Below are 27910 nucleotides of genomic sequence, written 5' to 3'. Positions count from 1 at the left end.
ACATGAGACATCTGTCCAGTCTTCAAGGCCCATTGCAGCCTGTGATTCTGTGCAACGACAGTGCAGCCGGAGCCAACGCGACATAAGGCACATTACGCTGTGGATTTGTCTGTTTTAATGGGACACATTAAAATGGGAATGTCTTCACTGAGAGTTATTTAACACATGGTCAGTCTGAGAAAATCAACTGCAGACTTCACTGGATACAACTTCAATAGAGTTACACCAGCAACGAGAGAGCTTTACCAACAAGTTATTATTGATATTGCAACTGAGATTATTTACCAGCACCATAATTGGTCCATGCTACAGTATCAAGGAAATGTAATTATTGACAATCATTCATTTCAAAATTAAAATATTCAAATATTTTTTAGTAAAACCAGTTGTTTTTAATCTATTGTACAGTACAAGTACGGTATACGGTTCTAACTTTTTTCACACCAATTGCTTCTTTCTTCTTTTTTGTACCTTTAAAGTTTGCTTTCTTATTACTATCTTCTTTATGCATGCCCTTATAGCCTTGTAGTTTACATTTTTTATAGTTTATTATCTAAATTATATGTTTTATGCTTCATGTCGCACTATTGTACCCAGAAAAAAATCCTAGAAACTATTTTGATTCTGATTTTAAAAAAGAAACTCTACCCAAGTCAGTGAGCAGTTATTTAGTATAGTATTGTTATTTTAAGTGTTTATAATGCTTATTCAACAATATGTTGTAAGGAAAATACAGTATTTTACAATACATACAAAAGATTAGATTCTGTTTTGGGTGAGGGCCTTTCATCCTGGGGAGATTGTGGGGATCCCGACACCAGGACAGTAACATACAGTGGGAAAAAGATAACAATGAAGGTCTTTTTCGTTGCTCGCACTGTCCCTTTAAGACTGTGATGTCGCTGTGATTGGCCTGATCACTGTTTATGTGTGCTGATCAGAGAGGGGGGTCCCGAGCAGCAGGTAGCTCCTCCTCACTCCTCACTGGTCTTCTCTGGATGACTGGTCTGAGCTCGTCATAGTGTTAATCCTAGTCTAGTTTTAACCACATAGCAGCAGTTGGGCACAATACCAACTTCCCTTTGTACCCTATTTGACACTTCAGTCCTAGTTTATTCTTTGTCTTGTTCTGGTTTAGTCTTAGTTTAGTTCTGCTTTAGTACTTGTCTATTCCCGGTTCAGTCATGAGTTCAATTTCAGAGCCCTTGGTGCGTGGGGGCAGCGGCAGGTCGGCTCCAAAGCGGCACAAGAGCGTCCGGAAGAACTCAAGGAGACTCTATTCCTCGTACCAGGACCACCAGGGGTAAGTGCATTTCCTCCTGTTCATACAATTATTACAATGAGGCTAATGATAAAATCTAATCATCAAGTCCTCTGTGGGGAATGGCAGTCATTTACCAGTCTTTGAAGTGGCTTTTTACTCTAGCAAATTAACTTTTTGAATTAAAGGTTCTGTTCTGAGGATACAACTTTCCTTTGTATGCCTGCCATCTCTAACGTGTTGTAAAAGTGTGTTGTGTTGTCAAAAGTAGTGTTTAAGTATGTATTTCACCAAGACTAATATAAAAAGCACTCTATATACCTTAACCCTGCATACATTTTTATCATAATTACTGTAGAAGAGACAAAAAGTCCATCACCTAGTTGCTATGGCCAAATTAAATGACTAACTTCTGCTTTTGGACTTATTTTGTAATTTCTCGTCAAACTTATTGCATGCGTAGGTCGTCGGACGATGAGGACAAAGAGGACGAGCGAGTGGAGAGTGACGACCCCGAGGAGATGTTTCAGAACATTCAGCATCAGAAGGAAATCATCGCCAACATCAGGACCAGACCGTGGCCCATGAGACGCAAACTCAAAGTGCTCAAGTATTTCATCCAACACTATTAACTTTCACTACAGCGCTGCTCCGTTCCTGCCTGCTTGCTGCTCGGCACAACTGTCGTGAATATATGCAGGAATAAATCAAAGTTCAGGAGTCTGGTCAACGGCCAAAAGATTAGAATTATTATACAGTATGTGCTATAGGAAGAACTAGAGCTGTAGGCTGAAGCCATAGGGCTGAACAAAAACCCAAGTGCGCAACAAATTGCAGAGGTAATTAGTTCATTCAGGTACTTTTCTAGGACAAAGTCACTTTCATAGTAAATATTAATTATTATTATTATTATTATTATTATTGAAACAGGGACACCATTGTGCTTCAACTTATTCAAACTTATTCAAGAGTAGTTATATTTCAGCTTCTTACTGCTGTGGTCACTGAGTTGTCGTTGTTGTTTTCTTTTTCTTTTCCTTTGTTGCATTGTACTAATGAAAATGTTTATTGTTGGATTTTGGGGTGAGGTGCTCATAAGCGTCTTGCTTCAGACTACTCCTTTTGAGCAGCGTGTACTGTATGCTGCTCAAATAAATAAACAAATAAAACTAAACTAAAGGGAGTTCTTGAGCCTGAAAATAAACTGAAATTTGCTGATAATACCTTTAATATCAAATGTTGCAATAATATTTTCTAAACGCTTACAGGTCTTGATGGAAACAGCTATTCCAATAATAAAATGACTGAGGAAATACACCCTTGTTTTAATTTAGTTTCACGTCATGGTTATAAACTTCATAGTAACATGGCACTAATCGTGTGTGAAGGACGTTCCGGGGTCTTAGGGTGTGTTTTTTTTTGTCCGGTAAGGGGTTCCAGTCTCAAAAGGCTTCATAACCCCAGCTCATGACATAATATATGTATTTCCCATTCCACTTTATAGTCCATGCAGTGTCTTTTCTTCCGCCCCTCATAGCGATGACATGATGGAGTACAGGGCTGCGCAAAGAGAGGAACAATTCTGTCTTGAATGTTATGTTGTTAATACATAATTACAGTATGTTCTGTGACCATTTCGACATTTTTTCACCAAACTGTGTCAAAACAAGACGAGGAAAAAGATAAATCAGGACCAAAACAAAGCGGAACTAAATTGGGAAAATCATTACCAAAGCTGAAATTTTTGGACATTTTTAAGTTGCCATATGTGTCAATATTATTCTGAAGGAAGCCCTCGGTAATATTGTGGCTTCTTTTTGATATTGCCCATATTGTCATGCCAATAATATTAATATGGCGATATGTTGTGCAGCCCTCGAGGAGCATTCCAATGAAGATGTTTGCCTAATGTATTTAGCTGAGCGACTGGTTATCCCTGCAGCAGGTACAGCATTAGGCCAGTGAGCGCGGGTAGAGAGCTGGAGATGTGCTGAGTAATGTGCCGTGGATAACAGCTTTTATATGGGCAGTTTGTTATTAGCGTTCGCGTTTTTATTACCGTCATCAGGAGGAAGGGGCTGCAAGTCGGCATTTTTACCCCTTTCTAATCTGCGCCTGTACTTGTGTGATTACTCCCCACTGCGGTAACGGGCTATAATTTACATCCAAAAATCTAAGATGCTGCAAATGTGGGTTTAATCCTAAGATTTGTAAAAAAAAATAATCGTTTGATAGGGAAGTAAAACAGTAGAAAAGTTAATAATTAAGTTGTCACTGCTACTCAAGTCTAAAATGGGGGAAAAAAGGATATATATTTAAAGACACGTTGCAGAACATTCCTGTTGAAGCAGAACTAAGTAACTCATGCCCCTAGAGGCCATAAGCGCCACTGCAGGTGTCGTATGTTACGTTTTTTTGCTCATTAATTGTCCGTGAGAGTAAATACTACGCTGACAGAGAAGACAAAGGGAGAGGGGGATATTGTACATCCAACTACACAATGAGGATAATTTTTTTCACTCTAACTTTGCTGTAAATACTGTTTAAGTGGCGCGAGCCCGCATTTAGCTTTGCCCGTTAGCCTGTTAGCTTCTTCTTCATGATACTATATAGTGTGTATTGGGGCCTCCTACCCGGAGGCAGAAAAGTTGCAATTGTGGTTTTCTGGCCAGAGACAACGGGGGAGATGAAAGACCCCCAGAGGGTCTACGAAAAGGATTTATTAAGGTAAACAAGTTACTTAGTTCTTCTTTAAATGAGCATCTAACTGGCACTTGAGCATCTAAACTCTGGTAAATAAACAAACATGCCAGTAACACCAAACCCGCTCCTAATGAACTTTGTGGTGGTCTAATTATGTTGTTGTTTTTTACTATTTCATTACCAAAACAAGATTTGGTAATGAATTAGGTTTGGATTTAGGCACTCACCAAAAACGATACCAAGAAAATCTGTGGTATCGGCATTAAATCCGATACTGATTCTACAACCCTACTTTAAAACCTGCACTTAAGACGTGTCCTGTCCTCTAAACATAATAATGTTGTGTGGGTATAGCCTCTCGATCCGATTGCGTGGTTCAATAATGTCTGAACAGTAACAGTGAGAGGATGAGTTGCTTTCATGGCTGTGTCTCGCGGGCCATAAACCTCTGAAATACTTTTAATTTATCTTTATGGGACCAGCCATCTGCAGGGGGATTAATAAAGTTTGTCTGGCTGTAATAATGCGTGTAAAAATGTTGAAGCTCGTAATATCCAGTCTGATAGTCCAGAGTTGTTATATGTGTTTCGGTGCAGGTATTAAAAACTTTATTCAGACTTACATAATTGACTTTCTTGTGTATATACGCAATGTCTGCTGTCGGCTAGGAGCAAGAAAGAAGTAATATTTATCCGATTTATAAATGGTGTATAAATAGTGGTGAAGAGGCTGAGGTGGCTGATGGTGTTGCTGCTGTGGCAGAGGTAGGTCACTCTGTGTGTGGTAAATGAATTTAGATGAATTAGAGATTGGATGAAATGCAAAGTTTGAATAGGAACAATGGCGGAAAATTCTGTTCAGCATATTGATTTCACTTTACTTGTGTTTTAGTGAAGATATGGATTTGTTTATACTTTATTTTATCAATACCGGTAGTAACTAAACTTTTTTTTTATACCATACTGGTATCGTTTAAGTAGTGGACACTGGTCTTGTGTAAGTCAGGCTGTTTACATGCAGTTCATCTGAATCTCATTGTCCTATACAGACAGCAAACCAGATAAAGAACTATCAATCTTATTAATTATTTACTTTTGTAAATATGTTTTTTTTTTTTTACATTGAAGCCCTTTTGAAAAACATTTTCTTTCCATGTCCTTTGTAATAGACATAAGGACTAAATGTGTCTTCAAATGGAATCTAAATCTCCATGAGAAACTTATGGTTAAAGAGACTTGATGCAAGTTAGTCATTTTATACTCACTACTGCCACCTAAGGTCTTATGGGTAACTACAGTCACTATATTAAAGGAACAGGCCACTGTTTTACCTGTTTGGTCTTTGTGCGTGCTCGTGGAAGAGCGCGGTCGCTTCAAAGTTCACCCTCGTTTGGAGCTATAGGAATACATTGGGAGAGGCCAAATGCGAACAACATCTTTGGTGGTTTTACGTGACTGAGGGCATGCACATAGACCAACCAGGTATGTATCAACTCATCTAAGCTCAGGTAAGAACATATCTCAGTATGTAAAAATGGTGGCCTGTTTCTTTAAGCTCGTGCATGACGGCACTTCGTCCCCGAAGTAACAACTTTTTGAGTGACAGTGAAGGATTTTAGAGACAGTTGTGGTGAATAAGTCTGGGCTCTTTCTACACATTATTAGGACATTACTGGAACATGTAGGATGAAAATACTTTTAACAAACTCTGTATAGTCCCTTTAAATAAAACATACCCCATCACAGCTCTGTAACACATCCCAAACACAGGTGTGTGAGGGGTCAGCAACACTTTGCATTCATTTACATGCATTTATTAAAGAAACGCCAAACCATGATCAAAATCACTATAGAGGTGATTTTAACCTGAAATGAAACTGCAGCATGACCTAATTTGATATATTAATTCTCTTAAATAATTTGGATTATTATGATGATATTGATTAATGTCAGATTTATCAATACAGTAAAAACTACGTTGTCATTTATGTTTATATATTTCACCTATATAGTGTCCTCTACGATGGACATATCATTAAAGATAAATTATTATTATTATAATTATTAAGAAATCAAAATAGATAAACCTTTTTTGTGTGTGACACAGTGGTACAAGTGTCTGTGGTTTTCTCTTGTGTGTTGTAGACAGGCCAGAGAGATTGTGCTGAAGTATGAGGGCAGACTGACCCGGACCAGGGGTTACCAGACCGCAGGAGCTGATGTAAGTATGTAATTCATATCTCACTGTGTATTTTGTCAGTAGTATAGACATCTTTGTTCATTTGAGTTCTTCTAATTGAAATACAATAAAACTGCAGAAGGTGGACCTTGCCGACCAGGGCAGGGGGCGGCAGTGGCTCCATGGCTTATGATATGACTGATGAATTTGTTTTGAACACGACTGCAGGACAGGGGACAGCTGCAATCATGCATGAGTATCTTGTATGTTCACTAGCATGTGTTGCCCCAAAAACAATAGGCGCAACAAGGTGACTAATCCAGCTGAAAGAATTAGAAAAGACAGTTGTAGCTTTATTGATATTTAATGAGTACCAACATTTGCTCTGCCTGGAAGCATCACTGAACTAATGCAGGAAATCCAGTGCTCAGCAGGAACAAGAAAATTCAAGCCAAAGTGATAAACCATGCAAACGATTCCAACCAATCTCCAGCTTCCTTTTGGCTGAAACTGTAGCGAGCTTAATCTTTTTTTTGTGATTTCTCCCTCCCTTCAAACACACAAAGGAGGAGTGGGCTGCAGCATCGCAGATTTATGGCCTGTTGTTATAGCTAAGTTTAATTAAAATGTTCAGGCTGCTCAGTCCCATTAGAAATAATTGACTTTTAGTGAGGGCTCTTACCATGAATTATTAATTCAACTGTTTGGCGTCAAGTTAATTGAAATTTTTTAGTGATCGACCTAAAGCTGCCCTCATCCTGGGTATCCTATAGTAATCCAGCCAGACTCACACCAACTAAAACATGACCACTGGTTGGGGGTCATTTACCAAGTGTTTACTGATGTGCAAAATGAGTAGCACCTGCACCTAAATATGTGACTAAATATCCTCATAATATAAGCGCTATAGAGTGTTGTGACAGTTGTTATACTAATGTTCCTTTTTGTATCTATGGGAGAGTATTAGTCTAAAATGTTAATGTTGGCCTCTAGTATATATTTTTTTCTATTAAGTTCTTTGTCAAATTTTAACTAGCACACAGCATCATCAATGTGTTGCAGAGTATTAGTATTGAGCCCTGTTTTTATGTCTTTTTGAGGAGAATTTCTAGTGTTTTACCTATTTTTGTCCTAATTCACCTGAATTAAAAATGTTGGTATCCCGGACATCAGGTGCGCCAAACCAAAATGTTTGTTGCCTTTTCTTAAATAAAGAACCCTTTTTTTCCCCCTTCCCCTTGAAAGCTGTTGAAGAAACTGTCCCGACTGCTTTACAACATCGTGGTCCTGTTCATTCCTTGGGAGGTCAGGATCAAGAAGATTGAGAGTAAGTCAGTGATATACAGTAATAAAGCCATGTCATAATTCCATTTTTATGCAGTATTTTTCTTTTTTTTGTGTATCGTCTTAACCCGTTCCAGGTCACTTTGGGTCAGGTGTGGCCTCATACTTCATCTTCCTGCGATGGCTGTTTGGGATCAACATAGTCCTGACCATCCTGACTGGAGCCTTTATTGTGTTGCCTGAGGTCAGTAAAGCTAATGAACATGCAAATGCCAAAAATGACAATGCTAAAATGACTAAAACATTCCTTCAAAATTTGCTCTAGATGCGAATATTTTTTCATGAGGGGAAAGAGAAACTGCTAGATTGAAACCGGTGGCATGTAGACACAGCCAATTTTCCCACACATGATTTACTGTGTGCCCTGTGCCTCTCGTCTGTAATGGATCTAACCTTTCCCCAGCGCCCTCGAACACATCATAGCCTTATCTCTGCTCCGCTCATTGACTTTTATTGTGCTGGGTGGGTTTGTGCTGATGCAAAATTTAACTCAGACATCTCATTCCCAGAAACCAAACGCAACCAGTGGGACGTTTAAAGTAAAGTATAGCTTGTCTGTGATGCAGTTTAAACCCCCCAGACTGCACAAATGTGTGATAATAGAAGATAGAAACAAGCATTCAAGGAAATAGCGTAGTTGTATAAATATGAAATTGGAAGGATTGGATCAAGGGCTCATATTTTCACGGAACTGCAACAGTCGGTGTTTTGCGTTTAAATGAAAGAAAATGCAGCAAGAAGAATAAAAGTAGCCTGGGCCCAATGGTTGGTAGTTCAACCCCTTGCTCTGAATGAAAAAATGAATGTTTTTTGACTGTAGCACTTGTGAAGGTTGTAGAGTGCAAAATAAATCCATTATTAAGGAGTGTACGTGGAACATGTGAAGTCCTTTCTGTGTGGAGTTTGTATGTTTTTTCCTGTACATGCAAAGGCTTGGGGTGAGGACTCTCCTGAAAAAGAGATTCTGAAATTACAGTGGAATTATTCTGGCTGAATAATGGCTTGTTTCCACCTACCCAACTCTACTCTTCCTGCATTTGAAATGTTTCCACCAGCCCTCTTTACAGTTAACTGGTACTTTTTTTTAGTACCAGCTTGGCCCTGGCACTAACCAGGCCAAGCAAGTACTGTTTCATGGATACAGCCAAAAGCAAAGCCATATCCATGAATACGCGCTGGTAGCCATGGATAGAGTATCAGATTCTACAGAATAATGGAAACACAACCAGGCCCAGTAGAGTAGGGCCAAACCAAGTGGAGTAGAGTAGGGTAGGGCTGGTGGAAACGAGCTATAAAGGTAATGTGATACAGTAAATCTGGACATCTTACACTTCTTATACTGAAACATGTCGATGTTCAGTCATCCTGGTGGTAAATTCAGTCTTCTGACATTTAAACAAAACAACTGGACTTGCATTTAAGCAAAAACAGACATTTTCACTCTCCATTTAGGGTGCTTCTCCATGGCAGCCACAACAAAGCTTCTTGAATGGGCAATGAAATGTCCGCTTCTTGTTCAAATTAAGTCCAATTGACTTTTGAATTGATACACTTTGCATGGACTGACACTATAATGTGCTAGATGCAGATGGAGAAATTTATCTCTTGATAGAATGTGCTTTTCACTTCAACACAATTTGTATTTATTCATTTTATTATTTATTAAAACAAACAAATATAAATGGGTTTTTACTAATATGGTGTGTAAAAACATAAACCTTGGCTAAAGCAACAGATGAATGCTTTCCACTCCTCTCTCTTAAACACAAAATAGTCCTCTCTGCATTTGACCCATACTCAACACAAATATACAGTGTGACTGATCTACCCTAGTTTGTTTTTCTTTGGACCTGACCTCTTTCTATTACATTTTATAGCTGTTAGCTGGAGCTCCATTCGGGACGACCCGGAGTAAAACCATCCCCAAAGAGCACATGCCATCGGCTCAGGACTTGGACACCATCTGGTCACTGGGGGCAAGTCTCTCTCACTTTTACTCCTCTGTCGATAGCACTTTGATACACAGACTAAAGCCTTTTATTCAAACATTGCTTTACGGCCTCTCCGACCTTTTCTGGCCGCCGCAATGAGCCGAGACAACCTTCATCGTCTCTGCAAAGTCAGCACTAGCTCTGTTGCTCTATGGACGGAGCATATCATTATGACCGGCTTCATCGTCATTGGCCAGTTTCCTCTTCTTTCTAACTCATTCTCTTGACATTCACTCAGCCTGTGTCATGGTTAAGTTGCATGTGGGCTGCTCCCAGAACATGTTTGTAGAGGTATAAATTACAAGGTTTGCTTGTTGTAATGCACGACAAGTGAGTCTTTGTCTCAAATCCTTTGTGCTTGTCATTAGGGCCTGGTACCGTTAAACAATACCACTATACTATGTAAAAAACGGTATTGAAAACTGGTATTGAAAAAAATAAAAGAATCGAAAGTAGGTACCAAAAAGAAATATTAAACCTTTAAATTCAAGTTTTGATGCTGTTGGTCATCAAAATATAAAAGAAATAAAAAAGTGAAAGACACATTGGAGAAAAAAAAAGAAAAACATGGAAGATGAATTGGAAAAATATGGGAAATTTTGGGGGAAAATAATTAAATAAATTTCATATTTAGGAAAGAAACGTGAAAAAAAAATTAAAAATGGGGGGAAAAAATAAGAAACTTAGTAAGTGATTTTTCTGCCCATTTGTCGTTTCACCTCAAAGAAATGACACTAATGTAAAAGAAATGAAATGGGAGAAAAAGCAATAAATTAATATTATGATTATTATTTATTGTTCTATATGACAAATAATTTAGTATAGGTATTGAAAAAAGTATTATTCAGGTATCGGTATCGAAAACCAAGTATTGTTTAAGTACCGGTATCTAAAAAAATTAACTTGTCATGATAAAGTAAGGCCTAATAAATGATCACTTGCTCATCAACATATTGTTTTTGTTTTACAGATGTGCACTGTATCTACAGATGTTTTTTTCACTGATGTAGTTTGTCATTTTTAACCATGTGTTTTAATATTTATCTAAATCGACACCTTATATCATCCTTTGTTTGCCTCTATAGGGGTACCTGCAGTACTCAGTTTTGTTCTATGGATACTATGGCAGTGTCAGGAAGATCGGCACTGCTGGATACAGGCTGCCGCTCGCCTACTTCCTGGTTGGAATGGCCGTCTTTGCCTATAGCTTCATCATTTTGCTCAGAAAGTAAGGACTGAAAACTAAAAAAGTAAATACTGTGTGCTATCTGTTTTATTTTTAAATATTTTACCAAATTTACTGCATCGGCGGGTTTTTTAGAAATTAGACTTCAGGGACACGTTTACTGTAAACTTGACAGTAAAGTACGAGCAAACCTTGCAATTTCAGGTTTACATGTAATTGATTTACCTCACAGTTTTATCCAAGCTTTCTTTCTGCTGCCTGATTACTGTTTTCGGCTGCATATCTCACTACTTGCAGCTTGTAATCTCCAGAGTATGATTTTCTTTTTTGTGGCATTTGTGTTTAGTCTTAGCAGATACTGGTACACAAGCCTAGAGCGCCCTCTAGTGGCTGTCAGTGTGTAGATAACAAACATGTGAAATTATGTATTTTGATATATAAGTCGCACCTGAGTATAAGTCGCACCCCAGGCTAAACTATGAAAAAACTGTGACTTATAGTCCGGGAAATATGGTAATATCCTATGTGTAAAATTGTGTGCACAGAATGGCTAAGAACTCAAGGCTGAGTTTAGCGAGTGCGTCGGATGAGAACTTCACCTTCTGCTGGAGAGTGTTTTGTGCCTGGGATTATCTGATTGGGAACCCAGAGGCGGCTGAGAGCAAAGGAGCTGCCATTGTCAACAACATCAGGGTCAGGCACAAGCCACCTATGTCTATATTGTTATTTTATCGCCTTGTTAAAATAATGGCTTAAGTCACTGTTTTGGTCAAGTGATTTTTACCCTCCAGACATTGATGCATCTTTACGTATCATTGGTTCTGTCCTCTGCCAATCATAATAAGATATGACTTGGGCCATTTTAACAAGACAATGATATATGGTGTATATTTCATGTTAATTTGAGCTTTTGTTTATGTTTGTGTACATTTATAGCAAGTAAAATGAGCCTTTTTTGATCTCTTAGGAAGCTATTTGTGAGGAGCAAGAGAAGAAGAAAGAGACCAGTTTGTAAGCATTTTTTATGTACTTTTTCAAGCAGTACGTTCACTTATAGACGGAAATACCATGACCACCTGTTTATGAAGCCAGTCCAGCGCCAAGCCTCTACTCAGTGCTACATTTGATCATTTTTTGTGTGTTCTTGTTGCATCTTTCAGAGCTGTCCTGATCAGCCTGCGGATCTTGGCCAACATCCTGGTGCTCCTGTCTCTGGCCGGTAGCATCTACATCATTTATTTCGTGGTGGACCGCTCTCAGAAACTGGAGCAGGAGAAGCCCGAGCTGACTCTGTGGGAGAAGAACGAGGTAACGCCGCTATAGGGACGTTATTTCATTATGACGTTCAGTAATGTGGTCCACAGGGATCAATGTAAACACAGAGACGAGGGACATGAGCAGGATCACGGACGCCGCCTCTCAGGGTCATTTGCCGGCTCATGTATGTGCACAATGTTAGACCACTCGTAATGGCTTTTACGGTTAGAGATGTTTCACTGTCAACATGTTTTACCATCTTGTGCAACCGGAAAGCTTTATATCTATTGAGTTATTAAACAGGAACTTTGAGATTCAACTTTGTTACAAGACATGTTGATTCCCAATGCCTATTCCAAAAATATTGCATAATTTTATACAACATAACAAAAAATGTTTTTAAAATATGTGTTTGTTCATGCTACATCTCTTTTGAAAATGAAATACTGAATATCTGTTGTATGGTCATAATATTGAACCAAAAAAATACAAAATAAATGGATGAGTGTTTAAATTTTAGTCCGGGGTCAAATAGTCCATAGAGTCCCTGTCCATTTAAAGTATCTTGAACGACCACTAATAGGTTGCATTCATGTGACATCACAACATTCTTAAGAGTCTATATCGTAAAATTGAGGTGGAGGGCCACTGAAAATGTCATGATGGTAACTATGGTAACTAGCAAGCTGCAGATTTTAAGTTTTTGGTGAATATCTCCCAGTCATTACTGGGAGAATCCACATCTTTTCTGTCAGCCCATACAAAGTATTTAAATTATTTCCTCACAAAGGCGTTAGAAAGTGGAGACAATATTCAAAAACATGAGTATGATGTTGTCCAGTAGAAAAGACTTTCAGCCATAATAATAATGTGCCGGGTTTGTGAATCCAATCACTGTCAAATACTGATGAGGAAAAACATCTGACAATTTTCGTTTTGGAGATTTCTTACAAAGAGTTGTAGTGGCACCTGCCCTCGACCTGACATTATGACATCATCACATATTGAGTGGTCCATCTTTACGGGTGTGCAGTAAGATAATTAGTGCATTAGTCCATTGTTTTTGGCTCGGGGTCTGTGCTCTTCCAGTTTAAGAGGATGCACTTCCTGGCTGCCATTCCCGCCAGCAATACAAAATGTGTCTAGTTAGAAGTTCATTTCAGTGGGGCTTAAGAGATGTATTGCACTGACCAGAATTAACAACAACAAGCAATTAACTACTGCCCAACAAAGTCTATGGGCAGTAGCACAGTGGCAGCAGGTTAACAGTGTCGCCTGAATTGGGCCATGTGCACACTGATGGCCTTTCTATTTGGTTTTAGGAATGTCCAATACAGACTAGTAATGCAATTTTGACTGTTTTCATCAATTAAGTTTTTTTCTGTTCTGTTCTTCCCTGACGAGGTGAGTGTGGTGGTGTCCCTCATCACGATGATCGCTCCCTCTGCCTTTGAGCTGGTGGCTCAGCTCGAGATGTACCACCCGCGAACATCTCTGCGCTTTCAGCTCGCCAGGTGCAACATTCTCTGCTCAAATGCTTTAGTATATACTATACACTATACAGGCTACATATACTTAGAGTACATTAATTTACCTATTATGTTTTTTTTTTTTCCCCCCACAGAGTCCTTGTTCTGTATCTGGGGAATCTCTACAGCCTCATTATTGCACTTTTGGACAAAGTCAACATTATGAGCTCCGCTGTGAGTATGTGAAAATAAATAGATGCGGTAAATTGATGAGACCTAGTTATGTTACTTTGTAATTGTGCTATTCCCTTTGTGTACGGGTTTGGGGTGGTTGTGCGTCGTTGGGGTTTTGTAATGAGCCTTCAGTGTTTTGTATCCTTTTACTTACTGTCTGTAAATTAGAATAAGAGGTCAAGGGGGGTGTCTAAAAGGAAAAAAATGGGGATTCAAAGTACTGGGAACACAGATGCCTAGTGTATGCGGACATTGGAGGAAGGTGGGTTAAGCGTATTCCCCAAGCACACCAAAAGTAAGCAGGCACTTGAATAGGTTACTGCCGCTCAATGACTTGACTTGTAGTACAGGTGACAATTTTCAAACCTTTGTTGCTGTAGACCACACCTGGATGAGAGAGTTTACACAGACAAACCTGCTGAAGATGGCGTGCACTGAACTAGTAGACAACAAGCTTTCTCGTCTTCTACATAAAAATAAATAAATCCATTATTCAGTTCAGCTGTATATTTTCAGATGCCTGTGACCCCCGCGAACTGGACAGACTCCCACTTGTTCCAGACCACGACATCACATCCTGAAGGCTCGTCCTTTTCGGTGCCCAGGAATGTTAGCCCCACATTAGCCACGGTCGCTGCAATACTGGACTCAGCCAACACCACGAGGAGCGGAATGGCACCAATGGCACTTTCCAACCTGACGACTGTGTTCGAGAAAAACAAGCAGGATCAGTGCTGGGAGACCTATGTGGGACAGGTGCAATACAGCAGTTTGTTTCTTATTATTCTCACAACTTACAGCATTTAATTAGTGGAGGAAATTGATACAAGATAAAACCCCCTCATGAACCTGGCACATTTTCTACAGTTTGACTTCAAACCAAATGTAAAAGCTCCTTGAAAAAAAGCGGGAAAACAAGACGAAAGCGAGGATGAAACGGTCACAAAAACCCAATAAAAACGCGACAAAAGAGTTGAAAATGCAACAAATACAGCCTCACAAGAGCAACAGAAAAGAAACAAAAAAATAACGAAAGTAAAGAAAGTGACAAAAATGTGACAAATAAGTGATGAAAAATTGACAAAAAAGTGACAAAATGTGATGAAAAAATGGAAGAAATTTGTTGAAAAAAGTGACAAAAAGTAATGAAGCAAAATGTCAAAAAAGTGACAACAACGCGGCAACAATATGATCAGTTTTGTAGGTTTCAGCTTTCAAAAGTACTCTGACCTATAAGCTGTAACCTTTCAGATTTGGGTAAAGCTGAACTGGAGAAAATGCACTTGGTTAAGGCGGGGGTTAAGAGGTTAACAACAGACTATAATGAACTTCAGTATCCAGGTCAATATCCAAATTGAACTATTTGTTTGTTCTTTGCTGTGCTGTAGCACAAACAGAGAAAATGTTGTTTGTATTTTGTCAGGAAATGTTGAAATTGTCCATAATCGACATGATCTTCACTGTGGCCAGTATCCTGCTCATTGACTTCATCAGAGGGTTAGTGGTGAGGTACCTGAGTGACTGCTGCTGCTGGGACCTCGAGAGCAAGTTTGTATGTACTTAAGTCAAATCGATTCTACTTTTGTAACATTATATTAAGTGGACGTGTGGTTGGTTTCTGCACTACTACTATTACTCCGAGAAGTTCAAACACAATCTGAGTGAATGTGTTTCTTTCTCAGCCTGAATACGGAGAATTCAAAATCGCTGAAAATGTCTTGCATCTCATTTACAACCAAGGCATGATCTGGTGAGTGCTTTTCTGAAAATTACCGAAAACAAGGATTTGTGTGACTGTGGAACGGGCCAGCTTCCGTGACGCTTGGAAAATCTCCTAATAATCAATTCATTTCATTTCTGTGCTCCACTGAACTGTATTTCTTCCGCTCTATTTAGAGACGTCGTCTAGCTACAACGATGAAAATAAATCTGTCAGCTTGTGGGAGTAATACCATCAGTGTATTGCCCTGTTTTGTTCTTTCACATTTGTCCCCATTCATTTCAGGATGGGGGCGTTTTTCTCCCCGTGCCTCCCTGCCTTTAACGTCATGAAGCTGATTGGACTGATGTACCTGAGGAGCTGGGCCGTCCTCACCTGCAACGTCCCACATCAGCAAGTTTTTAGGGCATCAAGGTACTTAATTGGCAGAGGTCAGCCATTTTCCAAATGTCCAAAGCACTGTGGCCCCCTAATCGATCCGAAGATGTCAGGGGACTCCCTATTGATAATATTTCACTTCAAAAGAATGTACATTGTTTTACCACTGAAAATTACCTTTGAAATAAGAAATAACAATGGCTATAGGCTGAATACTATTTTAACCTCTTACCCCCCGCTTTAAAGTAGTACTAAGTAACTTGTTTACCTTAATAAATCCTTTTCGTAGTCTGTCTAGGGGTAATACAAGTGCTAATGGGATGATTGGGGGTCTTTCAGAAAACCACAATTGCACCTCTGACCTCCATTGTGTAACAAGATGTACAATATCCCTCTCTCCCTTTGTCTTTTCTGTCAGCGCAGTGTTTACTCTCACAGATAATTAATGAGTAAAAAAACGTAGCATGCTATGACACCTGCAGTGGCGCTTATGGCCTCTAGGGGCATGTGTTACTTAGAACTGCTTTAACCAAGCACATTTTCTCAAGTCTTCTTTTAGATTCTCAAATCTAAAAGCTATTTGACTGCAGAGCAACAGTGTAATGTCTCATTTGAAAACTAAAGCCTACAAAACTGGTCCAAGCTTCGTTGTCGTCGGTTTTTGTCACATATTTGAAGCGTTTTTGCCGTGTGTTCGTATTTACATGTTTTCGTCATGTTTTTGTTGCTTTTGCTTTTCTCACATTTTTGTTGCGTTATTGTTGCTTTTCTGGCACGCTTTTGTCACTCTTTTGATGCTTCTTTTCTCACTTTTTTGTCGCTCTTTTATGGCTTTTTCGTCACTTTTTTCGTTGCTTTTCTGTTGTGTTTTCATCAAGTTTTTGTCGCCTTTTCGTTTCGCTTTTGTTGCTTTTTCCTCCTTGTTATTTTGGCGCCCTTTTCCAGACGCTTTTAGATTTGCGTAAGGCCAATCTGGAGAAAATGTCCTTGGTTCAAGTCGGGGTAAAGATGATAAAGCGTCTAAACACAGACATATAGATTTCAGTCTGTACTGTTGAATTTTTTGTTAAAACAATACATTTCTGTTTCGTTCTACTCTCTGTTGCATAGTTACCTAGCACTAACTAAGTCCTCCGCCAATCAGAAGGCTTGTCACAACCAAAGAAACAAAGTCAGTGCTTCCAACATGATGTTTTCCTTGAAGCCCACTTCCCCTGGAGTCAGACAGACCCACCCCTGTCCAATACCATGGCCCACACAAATCCAAAACATTAAAGGAGCTGGGGAACCACTGGCGACTGTGCGACAGCTTTGGAGACCCCTGCATTACAATAAACGATCCACAGCTCCCTTTATGTCTGCCCGCCTACATTTCCTGTCTACCCACCTAAATTCAGTGGGCTGGACCAACTCCTCTCGTCCTTTTAACTGTCCTTTCGCTGTAGGAATTTGGGGACGTGTGGAGCAACATGACAAACCGAGCCATAATTGTGTTTTTCAATTTGCTTTTGTCAGATCGAATAACTTCTACCTGGCGATGCTGCTGTTCATGCTGTTCCTGTGTATGCTGCCCACCATCTTTGCCATCGTCAGATACAGACCCTCTCAGCACTGTGGGCCGTTCAGGTACACGTTTTAGCGCTAATACTAATGCTGAGATGGAAATTAGTAAACCTTTTTATGTGAGATAGTAAACTCCTTTTAAAATGCAATTTGGACCAAGGGTGTCAGATTTAATGATTGTAAAATGTCCCAGCCCTGCCTTTTATTTGACATCTTATTGAAGACAAATACATTTACTGTTTACAATCACATTTAAACTGCACTTTGCAATATAATGAAGTAACGCAGACTTTCATTTTTACTTTTCCCTAGAGTTCATTCAGAGACTTGTCTACTTCTACAACTATGCTTTTATACATGTATTTTTGATCATGCAGACTTGTGTGCGCACATGAGTAGGGCTGGACATTTTTTTCGATACCGGTACTTTAACGATACTTGTTTTAAATTCCAATGCCTGAACAATACTTTTTTCAATACCTGTACTAATTTATTTGTCATATAGAACCAGAAAACAGATTAATAATGTTAATGTATTCCTTTTCCTTCCATGTAATTTCTTTTGCATGTGAATCATTTGTTTGAAGTGAAAGAACTAAGAAACTTCTTGTATCTACAAAAGGGAAGAAAACGCACTTTTCAAGTTTTTATATTTTTGTTATATATATAGTTTTCTCTTTTTTCCTCCCATTTTTTTTCAAAATTTTTACCCTGAATTTTATATATTTCATTAATTTCCTCCATTTTCCCCCAATTTCATTCCCTATTCTTTTCCACAATTTTGCCCCAAATTGTCCTATTGTTTTGTCTTGTTTCTTATATTATCTCATATTTTTTAAAATTTTTCTCCATGTTTTATTTTCTTGAATTTCCCCCCTTATCCAGATTTTTTTTCTCCAAAATTTACCTAAATTTTCCCCCTTCTGTCTTTTAAATTTTGATGACCAACAGCATCGATACGTGAATATAAAGATTTTATTAGATTTTTCAGTACCAGCTTTTGACTTGACTTTTATTTTTTCAATACCAGTAGTACCATTTTCTTTATACCAGACTGGTATTGTTTAACGGTACCCAGGTTACCCAGGTTATCCTTTTGCTTGTTGCAGTGGGCAGGAGAAAATCTACGACATCATTTCAGACACTGTTGAAACTGATTTTCCCCTGTGGTTTGGTAAAGTCATGAGCTACGTCACCAGTCCCATCGTCGTGCTACCTGCGGTGCTGTTGCTGTTGTGAGTCCCCCAAAACATCACAACATCTACGTTTCAAAATACAACTTATAATTTGATTTGATAACACTTTGAAAAAGTGAGTATGAGTATGTACAAATGCTTATAATGGCTTTTTCTTCCGTTTTAGCATGCTGATATATTACCTTCAGGCCATTGCTCGGTCACTGAAGTTCACCAACAATCAACTGAGGATGCAGCTTCAAACGGTAACATGTTAAAGTGCATTGCAATTCAACCAAAAAATGTGTTCATTTTATGGTCTGTAAACCTGTCGTTATTATGTTCGATGGGTCGTGGGTGCCCCCTGGTGGACAACTTTTTTACACACAAAAACACAGCTTCCTTTAATCAGAAAACTCTCTTAAACCTGAGTGCATTTTATCCAGTTTAGCTTTACCCAAATCTAAAAGGTTACAACCGATAGGCCAGTGTAACGCCTCATTTGAAAGCTAAGACCTACAAAACTCATCTAAATGGAGCTTTTTCCTGGGGTTGTTGCCGCGTTGTCACCACTTTTTTGATATTTATTTCCATCACTTTTTTTGTTGGATTTTCGTCACATTTTTGCCTCATTTTCTTCGGTTAAGAGGCGGTCTGTTATACATGTCTTTTGTCTTACTTACAGAACACTATCCACCTAATTAATTAACATGTTGTGTTTCAAAGGAGCGGACAGAAGATAAAAAGAAAGTCTTCCAGTTAGCAGCAGGTACATTATTACTCTGCCATTACACTTGACCTACTGATTTCACTGTTTATTTTTTTCTAAACTGACTCCTGACTCACTTTTCCTCAGCCCGCCTGCAGGCCCCGGAGACGGCGGCTGACCAGACCACGGAGCAGCAGGACAGCGACATCACCAGCCATGAGGCGTCCATCCAGACCCCGTCGCCGCGTCGAAACGGCAACGTCACCAACTTCCAGTCTCCCGTTCGCCGCGGCAACAGCATCAGGACCATCAGCCAGTCCGCGTCCAGGTCCGAGCTGAGCCACGGCGGCGCGCCAGGGACCTCCCGAAGCCCGTCCGTGTCTGTCCTGCCCAAACACCGACTGGAGCACAGGTCTGTAGCATCACTGGGATTCAGCTGATAGGATTTGTAGGATTTATTTTTGTGACACTCTTTGTAGTACATAGATATCCTAGTATAATAATGTCAACCTGATGCTGTTTCTTGTATTTAAACAGGATTTTATTCTGTAAGTTCTGGGACAGTAATCGGCATGTTCAAAGCTGGTAGTTTATATAATTTGAGGCATGTTGTAGCAAACTATGAACTAACCCTGCAGTCTGCATGTTGGCAGTTATTTAAAACCTGGAGCATACACCAGTCAGCCACAACATTGAAAACTTTATTGTTTCACGGCCAAAATCAAATCAAGCAAAGCATTTTTGTGGCTAATTGGCGTATGAAGCACTTCCGCGTTGACTTGCTTCATTTAATTGCTTAATTACTCATGTGATTCTGTAGGACTCATATTTAGAAATACCTCTATCGACAAATTCTAACTTAATTGTGTTGTTTTCCTTTGTAACAGGCCTCTTCCGCCCCAAAGTGGTGCCAGATCCAAGTCCTACCAGCAGGTGGTGTACAGTCCTTCTCCCCGTTATTCTGACCCCTCTGAACCTGTGTACAGGAAGACCATCCACACCCTGCACCCCGTGGAGCGGATCATCACGGCTCAGAGTTGTGTGGGGCGGAGGGGCCACACCACACGCTATGTCATCGTCAATGAACATGAGCCGCGGAAACACCTGCTGCGCTCGGCCACGCGAATCCCCCGCCACTACCTCATGGAGGAGCCCGCGGAGATCGTGGAGCTGTACCCACGGAATATCAAGCGCTACACGGCACGCGCCATTCACCACCAGCCACACCTGCACCGCGCGCATCAGTCACAGCACAACCTGAGCGAGGAGGAGGAGGAGGAGGAGGAGCAGGGGCCCAGCAGCAGCAGCAGGAGAAGGATGCCCCTAGGGAAGTCGCTCAGGCCCAAGTCGTTGTCCGATCTGCATCAGCCGGCTCACTTCTATATCGGGGAGAGGGCCGAGAGCCACTGCTCCATGGCTAAAGGCCCATACGAGGCCCATGAAGAGGAGGAGGAGGACTGGGGAGAGTTAGACCAGTGTCAGCCACAGGCCAAAGCGAGAGGCGCAGAGCAGGTGTTGGCGCGCACACGGAGGTACGTCCCGTCTGCAGGGAGGCACGGTGCATCTCCGTCCCGAGGCAGACATGTGGAGGCTCACGTCAAACCAAAGATGAAGCAGAAATTGGAAACGCCTCTGACCGAGTCGGACTCTGCATCTGTGGCCTCTAGCAGCGACCAGCAGAACAGCAGCGTGGACCAGTACATCCAGGTCATCCACAACAAGGACAGGTATCTGAAAGCAGAGACGCGCCACGGGAAACTGGCCAAGAAGAAATCCAAAACCAGCTTTGACCCCAATGTCACTGAGGTCAATGACCTGGTCTGCTCTAATGTGTGACTGAAGTGCACTTTGGAATAATTACACAATATATCAAGCAAAAAACAAAAGGCCCGATAAACTCAAGCACATCTTAAAATATGGCCCAATGTAGTTTGTGATGTTGTGTAGCTGTAACAATACGCTGGTACACAGTGTTCAAGGCCACGATGAACTGAACTGCTACATTAAAATGATAGAAAGAAATTGTTTTGTTTCAGCTCTCACCATTGTCTTTCAGTGCAAGAGAAGGCAAGAGATTGGTGTGTTGTGCTTCCAGTGAAATAATATTACTAAGAAACAATGTTGTCGCTTCAATAAACAATTGCACTGATAGGATCAGTTTTGGTGAAAAATAATATATATATTTTTGTCCCTGATCCACCAGAGATTAGGTCTGAATCTTTATTGTAAATGTGTTGAGTCACTGTGTTTGTATTCTGTATATGTCTGAGATATGCCTAATATGTACACTGATATCAAGACAATATTTCTCATGACATAACCAAAGGTTTAATCATGTATATGCATATCAAACATATTTAACAAACATATTTCGAACCTCCAGTAAAAAGACGCCTTATATTTACACATGAAATGACATGGACGTAGAACAGAATGAAGAATGGCAGGGCATGAAAATACACATTACATAGTTATTGTGCAGCTTGTGTATGTGGTAAAAAATAATGCACTAATGACAAAGAAAATTGGTTTAAAACAATCTACTAAAAACCTGAGATTCACGTAAAGCAACATGGTTTCAAGTATAACTCATTGCCACTACAGGAGAGCGAACGCAGGTGAAATGTAGCAAATACCGACCAGTGACGTAACATTAACTTTGATATCACAAAATCAAAAGCCTCAAGTTACTACATTGCCCAAATACATTGTTTTGTTACAGCATCATAGTGGGAAGCATAGGGAACGGCAAACACTATCATCCTTTGCTGTTATGAAGGGAAATTGAACCTATTTAAAACTTAAATCTTTTGAAATTTGACAACAATTGCACAGAAGACTCGTCATTGAAGTTATTTAAGAATCTTGCTGTATTTCAAGCATTTGTTTTTATACACTATTTGGGATGTTTTGTGAAGTTTACGGGAAGAAATATTTTTACATCTGGAACGAGGGCGAGTTTGGAGGCAGGATATTTGAGCTCTATATTATTCAGTGTGATTTGTATGATGTTACATCCCTAGATTTTCTACTTAAGATGTGATTTGGTTCAATAATGATTCTGAGATCAGAAAATTAGTTTTTTTGCCATGGAAAAACAAAATGCTAATAATTGCCGACCAAACTCCATCCTGTAGGTAATAATATGACACACGACAATTTCAGGCAGAAGAGTTGAATACACTTGATACAGGTTAATACGTTTGTTACGTACAAAATAATATCAAAAACAACATTTTGGCTTGACTCTATACCAAGTTCTGTACACTGCTCAGACTTAGTCTCTTCAGTTCAGTCTCAGTTCAAATGCCTCTTCGTAACATTCCCAAAAATAGAAGATTTATCATTCTACATCACAGTCACTGTTGGAAACATTAAATAGTCAATACAGTTCACTAACACTCTGCTTGCATTGGTCTTTGACATATGTCTGTGCCTCAAATACGTTCACCCTGCACTCAGTGTCACAGTCATAATCATGGCCACACACTGGAAACATAATAGCCATAACATAACTGTTTGCAAATAGATTTTCACACACTTGGCAAATAAAACATATGCTTCCGTGACTTTTGACTGCAGAGTGAACATGGCCATGCCTCAAAACACGTACTGTACATATATGTTTAGAATAAAGTTTTACATCATTCAAGTTGATATCCAGTCAAAGTGATACTAAAATGTTTTCAGCATTATGTCCGATCAATAATTCTCCGTCACCAAACTCACAAACATCTCTATTATTTTGGCAAGCGTTAATTGTGTGATAACTTTGCATATTCACTGACAACACCTACATGTATTTATTGCAATGTTCAACAGGACCATATCTGCAGAAATGTGGTCCACAGCCTGTACCAGATCGTACTGTGTCCATAATAAGAGTGAAGTAACAAAGCAGGCCTAAGAAAAAGATAAACATAAATAAATTGTCCATAGTGGAACAAGGCATTTAAATCAATTGACCACAACACTGAGTTCACACGGTGTCGTTGTCTGTCACATGTGCATCTTATTTCAAGTTTGACCCCCAGTCGACATTTGCCGTGTTAGTGAAGCCCCATTTTGGTGATACAACTGCAAAATTTGGCAGTTTCTAAATCATGGAAAAAGGCATCTACTGTAAATCCACTACCGTCAATATTACCCATATCTGTTGTAATGTTGCCATAATTATTTGGGTATAGTGTCTATGAGAAAGCTGAATTGAAGTGAAAATAAATATCGCCACATGAAATATAAAAATGCATTGCTAAAGCTGGACGTCATGCTCAGTTTTCAGTCTAGAAAGTGAAGGTATAGCGTTGTCTGTAAGTAGTTGATACAAAAATGAGTTGTTGTTGCCCGTGAAGTCCCTCTTGTCTTATGGTTTGGACTGTTTTAGCTTCTCGATATGGTGACACAGTTTGAGCGCCGGCCCCAGCTTCAGGCCCATGTACTTCATTATGACATCACTGCGCAACAACATCAGTGCCTTTCCATCAATCTCCTGCAGGAAAACCAAAAAGGAGGTTAAAAAATAGTTGGATTGAGAAGAAAATAGCATCAACGGACTAAAGTAGTAGACTTTTAGCAAGTTGGTTGTTTTAACTTTTCACACTTGGTACAACCCAAGAAAATAGTTTCCATTCCTAGGGTCAGCAGATCTACACCCAATGGGCTCAATATCCTGCTTTTGTTCTATTCTTCCACCTTTTTTAAATGGCAGTAAGCAAATTGTATAGTACGATTAAGGATGGTGGTGGTGAAAAGGGACCTGAGTCAGAAGGCAAAGTTCTCGATTTACTAGTCAGTCCAAGTTCCTACTCTCATCTATCGTCATGAGATTTGGGCTATGACCGAAAAGAACAAATCGTGGATACAAGCTATAGCTGCACGATATATCGCAAAAAAGATCACGATATTGGGGGATGCAATGTCCGCATTGAAAGAAGCCACAATACATTGCAACATCACTAAAGTCTTCATCTCAACACAGAGATCAGAGAGAACACAGTTTTTTTTTCAAACTTAGCTGAAAACAAACAATGCAATGTTTATTGACTTAGTTAAATGTTAGTCTTGCTTTGATCCTGAAAAGAGTTTGAATTCTTGTTTTGCAATTTATTTTTAATTAAAATTAATTGTAGAATATTACAATAATATTGTTATCGCGATATTGCATAGACGCATCGCATATCGCAAGTTACTTCAATATTGTTCGGCCATAATACAGACTGTCAAAATGAGTTTACTCTGCAGGTTGGCAGGGCTACCCTTCGATATATGGTCAGGAGCTCAGCCATTTGGGAGGGGCTTGGATTAGAGCTGCTGCTCTTTCACATCAAAAGGGGGTCATGCTACCTGCTCACCTCCCTGAGGAGATATTCCAGACACATCCCATTGGAAGGAGGCACCGGGAAAGACCTAAAACATGCGGGAGGACAACTCTGGACAACTCAGGACCCCCTGGAAGGGGTGCGTGCATAGAGAAGTCTGGCCACCTCTGCGACCCGACCCCGGAAGAAAATGGAAGGATGGATAGTTTACTCATAATATCCATATTCCATGGATTAAATATTTTGGGTCCTCGCTTTTTCTATTCCATCAGGTCTACACTAAGATCAAATGAGGACTAAACCATGTCTAACACAGACCTTAATTGGATTAAATCATATGCTTTATGTCTGAACTGGGTCCAAAACCATTTAACCAGAAAAACACCAAACTGAAATGCATTGTTAAATGAAATTATCTCTAATCAATTGCAAATAATCCTGAGCCCTGGCTGAATAAATTCAGGTACCACAGTTTGAGAACCATGTATACGGCATATCAACAAATCTTTACGAACATTAATGAATTAAGCAGAATGACAATTGGTAACGCTATAAATATATATTTTTAGAGCTCCTTCTTTTGTGCAAAATAAATACTCACATGTTTCCTGAACAGTTCGATGTGAGGACCCAGCGTGTGTGGATCGGCCTCTTGGACAAACCGGATCACTTCTTCCACTGTCCAGGAGGAGGCGTCGTTCCCCGAAGTTTCCGTGTCCTTCTTCACTTGGTCTGGACCTGTGGTAGAGCTGGCTGCTGCAGCGTAAGTGGAGCGAGTGATGAAATGATTGAAGCAAAGGAAAGGAAATAAAGATGGATAGAGGAGAAGGGTGGAGCCATAGATTAAAAGAAGAAATTATGACAGACAGTTAGGTGGATGGTAGGAAAGACGAATCAAGGGATAGATTTATTAGTGGATAAATAAATGACCGAATACATTACTAACATAACCATCTCTTACCCTCCACTCTCCGGTTGGTGTGCGCTGTTGGGGTGATCTCGGGGGGGTTGGAGCTGACCCGCCGCAGAGGGGGTGGAGGTTGCTGTGTGTGGCCGTGGTAAAACGCTCTCTCTTTCTTCGCGGCTCGATAATCTGTCGAGTTGTTGTGGACGGGTCGGGCGACGGGAGTGCTGTCCTTCGTGGAGTTGTCATTGTTGGACAGGCCGTTTTCTATGTAGGACAAAGTAACGCTGAAATGAAATATTGTCTCATATCAAACAGAAACAGAGAGAAATGTGCACTATGGTGACCCCTTGTGGTTGGAATTGTCTTCATATTACTATTAATCTATTCTTAATAATATAATCCATTTGTTAAGAAATGTCCTTCTGTATCGATTTATCGGACTCTGGTTAGTTGTTCACCTGATCATAAATCTACACCGTGGATGCACTATCTCAGCTGAAACTAACATTATCAAGTTGCAACAGACTATGAAATGAACAGTGATCAGTGTTGTCCTTTTGCAGCGGTGGATTCTCTGACCTGACTTGCTCCTCTCGTAGAAGCGTGCGTTGTTTGCGAACGGGCTGAAGGGCTGGGAGCTGAACATGCTGTCGCTCTCCAGGTGCACGCAGAGGTTTTCCAGAAAGCGCAGGACGGAGGAAGCACTGGACACCGAGGGGAGCTTCACGTAGCGGATCCCGTGGTCTGAACGAACTGTGGACACCACATGAAAATGAGGTTATGAAATCAGGCATTGTCTGAGGTAAAGCTGAACATGGACTTGTTGTTGACCTGAGTAAACCACTAAACCAAATTGGGACTAAACCAGAACATCATAGAGAGGTGACTTTGAAAATAAAATACTTTTACTTTTAACCCAATTTAAAAATGTAGTTGAGTAGAAAGTAAAGAAACAGGCTCTAACATGTAATGTAGTAAAAGACTTTGCTTATGTGGTTAATTATTCTTGTTTTAGTGCTAGTTTATTCCTGGTTAAGGTTTGGACTTACTTTAGTGCAGTGGTTCTAAAGTGGTGTGGTGTCGGGACCCACCATCACCAAATAAGAATATTCTGTACAAACAATAAAATACTGTTCACTTTGCGCCTGTTAAAACAACGGTGTAAAATACTCTATGTTCCCACCAACTATCGTTGATTTAAGCTTTGAATAAGTCCATGAAGCCCATGATCAAAAACATAACTTTAAACAGACTCAACTGGGTTTCAGACTTTTTCAGGAGCTAAAATACTGCAACCCAATATCCAGGGCTTAATAGAGAATTACATTTCTCTATTAGAACTGATCTATGAATTTTAATACTACTCTAATGTAGCAAATCATACATCAGACTAACTTGTGCATGTGACTCGTGCAAACAGGTTTCAAAGATGGTCTCTGATCGAGGCATGTGTGCCAAAACACGTTGGCTTTTTAACCTGGGTAGTCATAAATAAATAAAGTATTTTTAAAGTATTCCCTCCTTTTTCTTTCTTTTCTCTTCCTCTAGCATTCTTTGGGAAAACCCACCAGTTGCGACCAGCTGGCCTTACTAACCACTGCTTTAGTGGTTATTAAGGCCAGATTAAACCCTCGTTCTTATTCATTGGCTAGACTCCTTTTTTTTGCCACAATATTTTTATTGAAGTTTTAATGTTTGTACAAATAGAACAAACAACAACAAACAGTGCATGTCTCAAATCTATGCAACCTGCACATGTTGATCAGTACAGAAATATTCATATCTGGAGACAGCATTTAACATTTTTCAGTCACTTGTACTACTGTCCTCTAATAATGTCCTTGGCATATAAAATGAAAGGATTCCACATATTTTCAAGTATAACCTGTTTGCCCTTAAGAATATATGTATTTTTTTTTCTAATGGAAAGGTGGAAAGCATCTGTCGTAACCAGTGATTCATAGTTGGTCTATGAGTTCTTTTCCAAAACAATGATACACATTTTTTTAGCAATAAGTAGGCTTAAGTCTATAAATGTCTGTTATTTTTTTGTGTATTTATGTTTTTCTGGATATATGCCAAACAAAGACAGCTTTGGGTGTAATATTACTGGTTTAGAAAGATTTTTTTTCCAATTACGTCTCTTATCTCACTCCAGAACAATACAGTTTTTCTCCAGTACCACACACATTCAGGCATATAGAGGTCTCTGATTGTTTGACGTCCTTTATCTTTCCATGATTTAAATGTTTGCATCCGCTCTGTATAAATAACTGATTATCCCATAATTGACAAAATTGAGATAAACACATCGGTTCTTTCAAAAAATTCTTTACATCCCTCCACACTCTAATCATGTTTTGAAGTATAGCTTTTAGTCTGTTTTAGCTATTTTGTGACTGTATTCTAATATAAAGGGAAGTGACACATTTAAGCCTTGATTCTCCATGTATATCCAATGTGGACAATGGTCAATGGTTTGTGTAATAGAACATCATAGACCTCAACTGCGTGGCC

The 27910-nt window shown here is 39.6% G+C and overlaps 2 protein-coding genes across 3 annotated transcripts in view; one reads left to right on the top strand and one right to left on the bottom strand.

Annotated features, from left to right (window-relative positions):
* The first annotated feature begins 1031 nt into the window (after window positions 1-1031).
* Window positions 1032-21307, top strand: tmc3 (transmembrane channel like 3). The gene is made up of 22 exons (XM_079555384.1): window positions 1032-1303; window positions 1725-1871; window positions 6109-6184; window positions 7388-7469; window positions 7564-7670; window positions 9364-9462; window positions 10563-10705; window positions 11209-11356; window positions 11631-11674; window positions 11824-11971; window positions 13325-13434; window positions 13545-13623; window positions 14140-14379; window positions 15047-15175; window positions 15306-15373; window positions 15629-15757; window positions 17237-17347; window positions 18394-18519; window positions 18647-18725; window positions 19186-19228; window positions 19316-19580; window positions 20056-21307. The coding sequence occupies exons 1-22, from the start codon at window positions 1185-1187 to the stop codon at window positions 21002-21004; spliced, it is 3441 nt and encodes a 1146-aa protein (XP_079411510.1). The 5' UTR covers window positions 1032-1184; the 3' UTR covers window positions 21005-21307.
* A 243-nt stretch (window positions 21308-21550) lies between these two features.
* The window catches only part of LOC306961885 (polycomb protein SCMH1-like), a 34624-nt gene continuing 28264 nt past the window's right edge, over window positions 21551-27910 (bottom strand). Inside the window, exons 11-14 of one of the 2 annotated variants that reach the window (XM_079554836.1) lie at window positions 25973-26146; window positions 25448-25657; window positions 25088-25242; window positions 21551-23657 (exon numbers count right to left, since the gene is read on the bottom strand). In XM_079554836.1, coding sequence (XP_079410962.1) covers window positions 23532-23657; window positions 25088-25242; window positions 25448-25657; window positions 25973-26146 — 665 coding nt within the window. In that variant the 3' untranslated portion in view covers window positions 21551-23531. The remainder of the gene's footprint in view (window positions 23658-25087; window positions 25243-25447; window positions 25658-25972; window positions 26147-27910) is intronic. The other variant, XM_079554837.1, reaches the window with a different exon arrangement.

Source organism: Gobius niger, assembly GCF_951799975.1.
Source record: "Gobius niger genome assembly, chromosome: 4".
NCBI lineage: Eukaryota > Metazoa > Chordata > Actinopteri > Gobiiformes > Gobiidae > Gobius > Gobius niger.
The sequence above is the reverse complement of the archived record's forward strand: the minus strand, read 5'-3'. Positions and strand labels throughout refer to the sequence as shown.

What these genes read in the sequence shown, in the direction of transcription:
- tmc3 (XM_079555384.1), top strand. Translation starts at nt 1,185, where the DNA reads ATGAGTTCAATTTCAGAGCCCTTGGTGCGTGGGGGCAGCGGCAGGTCG. An exon ending in CCTTTATTGTGTTGCCTGAG is followed by an intron (nt 7,671 to 9,363) that starts GTCAGTAAAGCT and finishes TACATTTTATAG; the next exon opens with CTGTTAGCTGGAGCTCCATT. An exon ending in GGGAGACCTATGTGGGACAG is followed by an intron (nt 14,380 to 15,046) that starts GTGCAATACAGC and finishes GTATTTTGTCAG; the next exon opens with GAAATGTTGAAATTGTCCAT.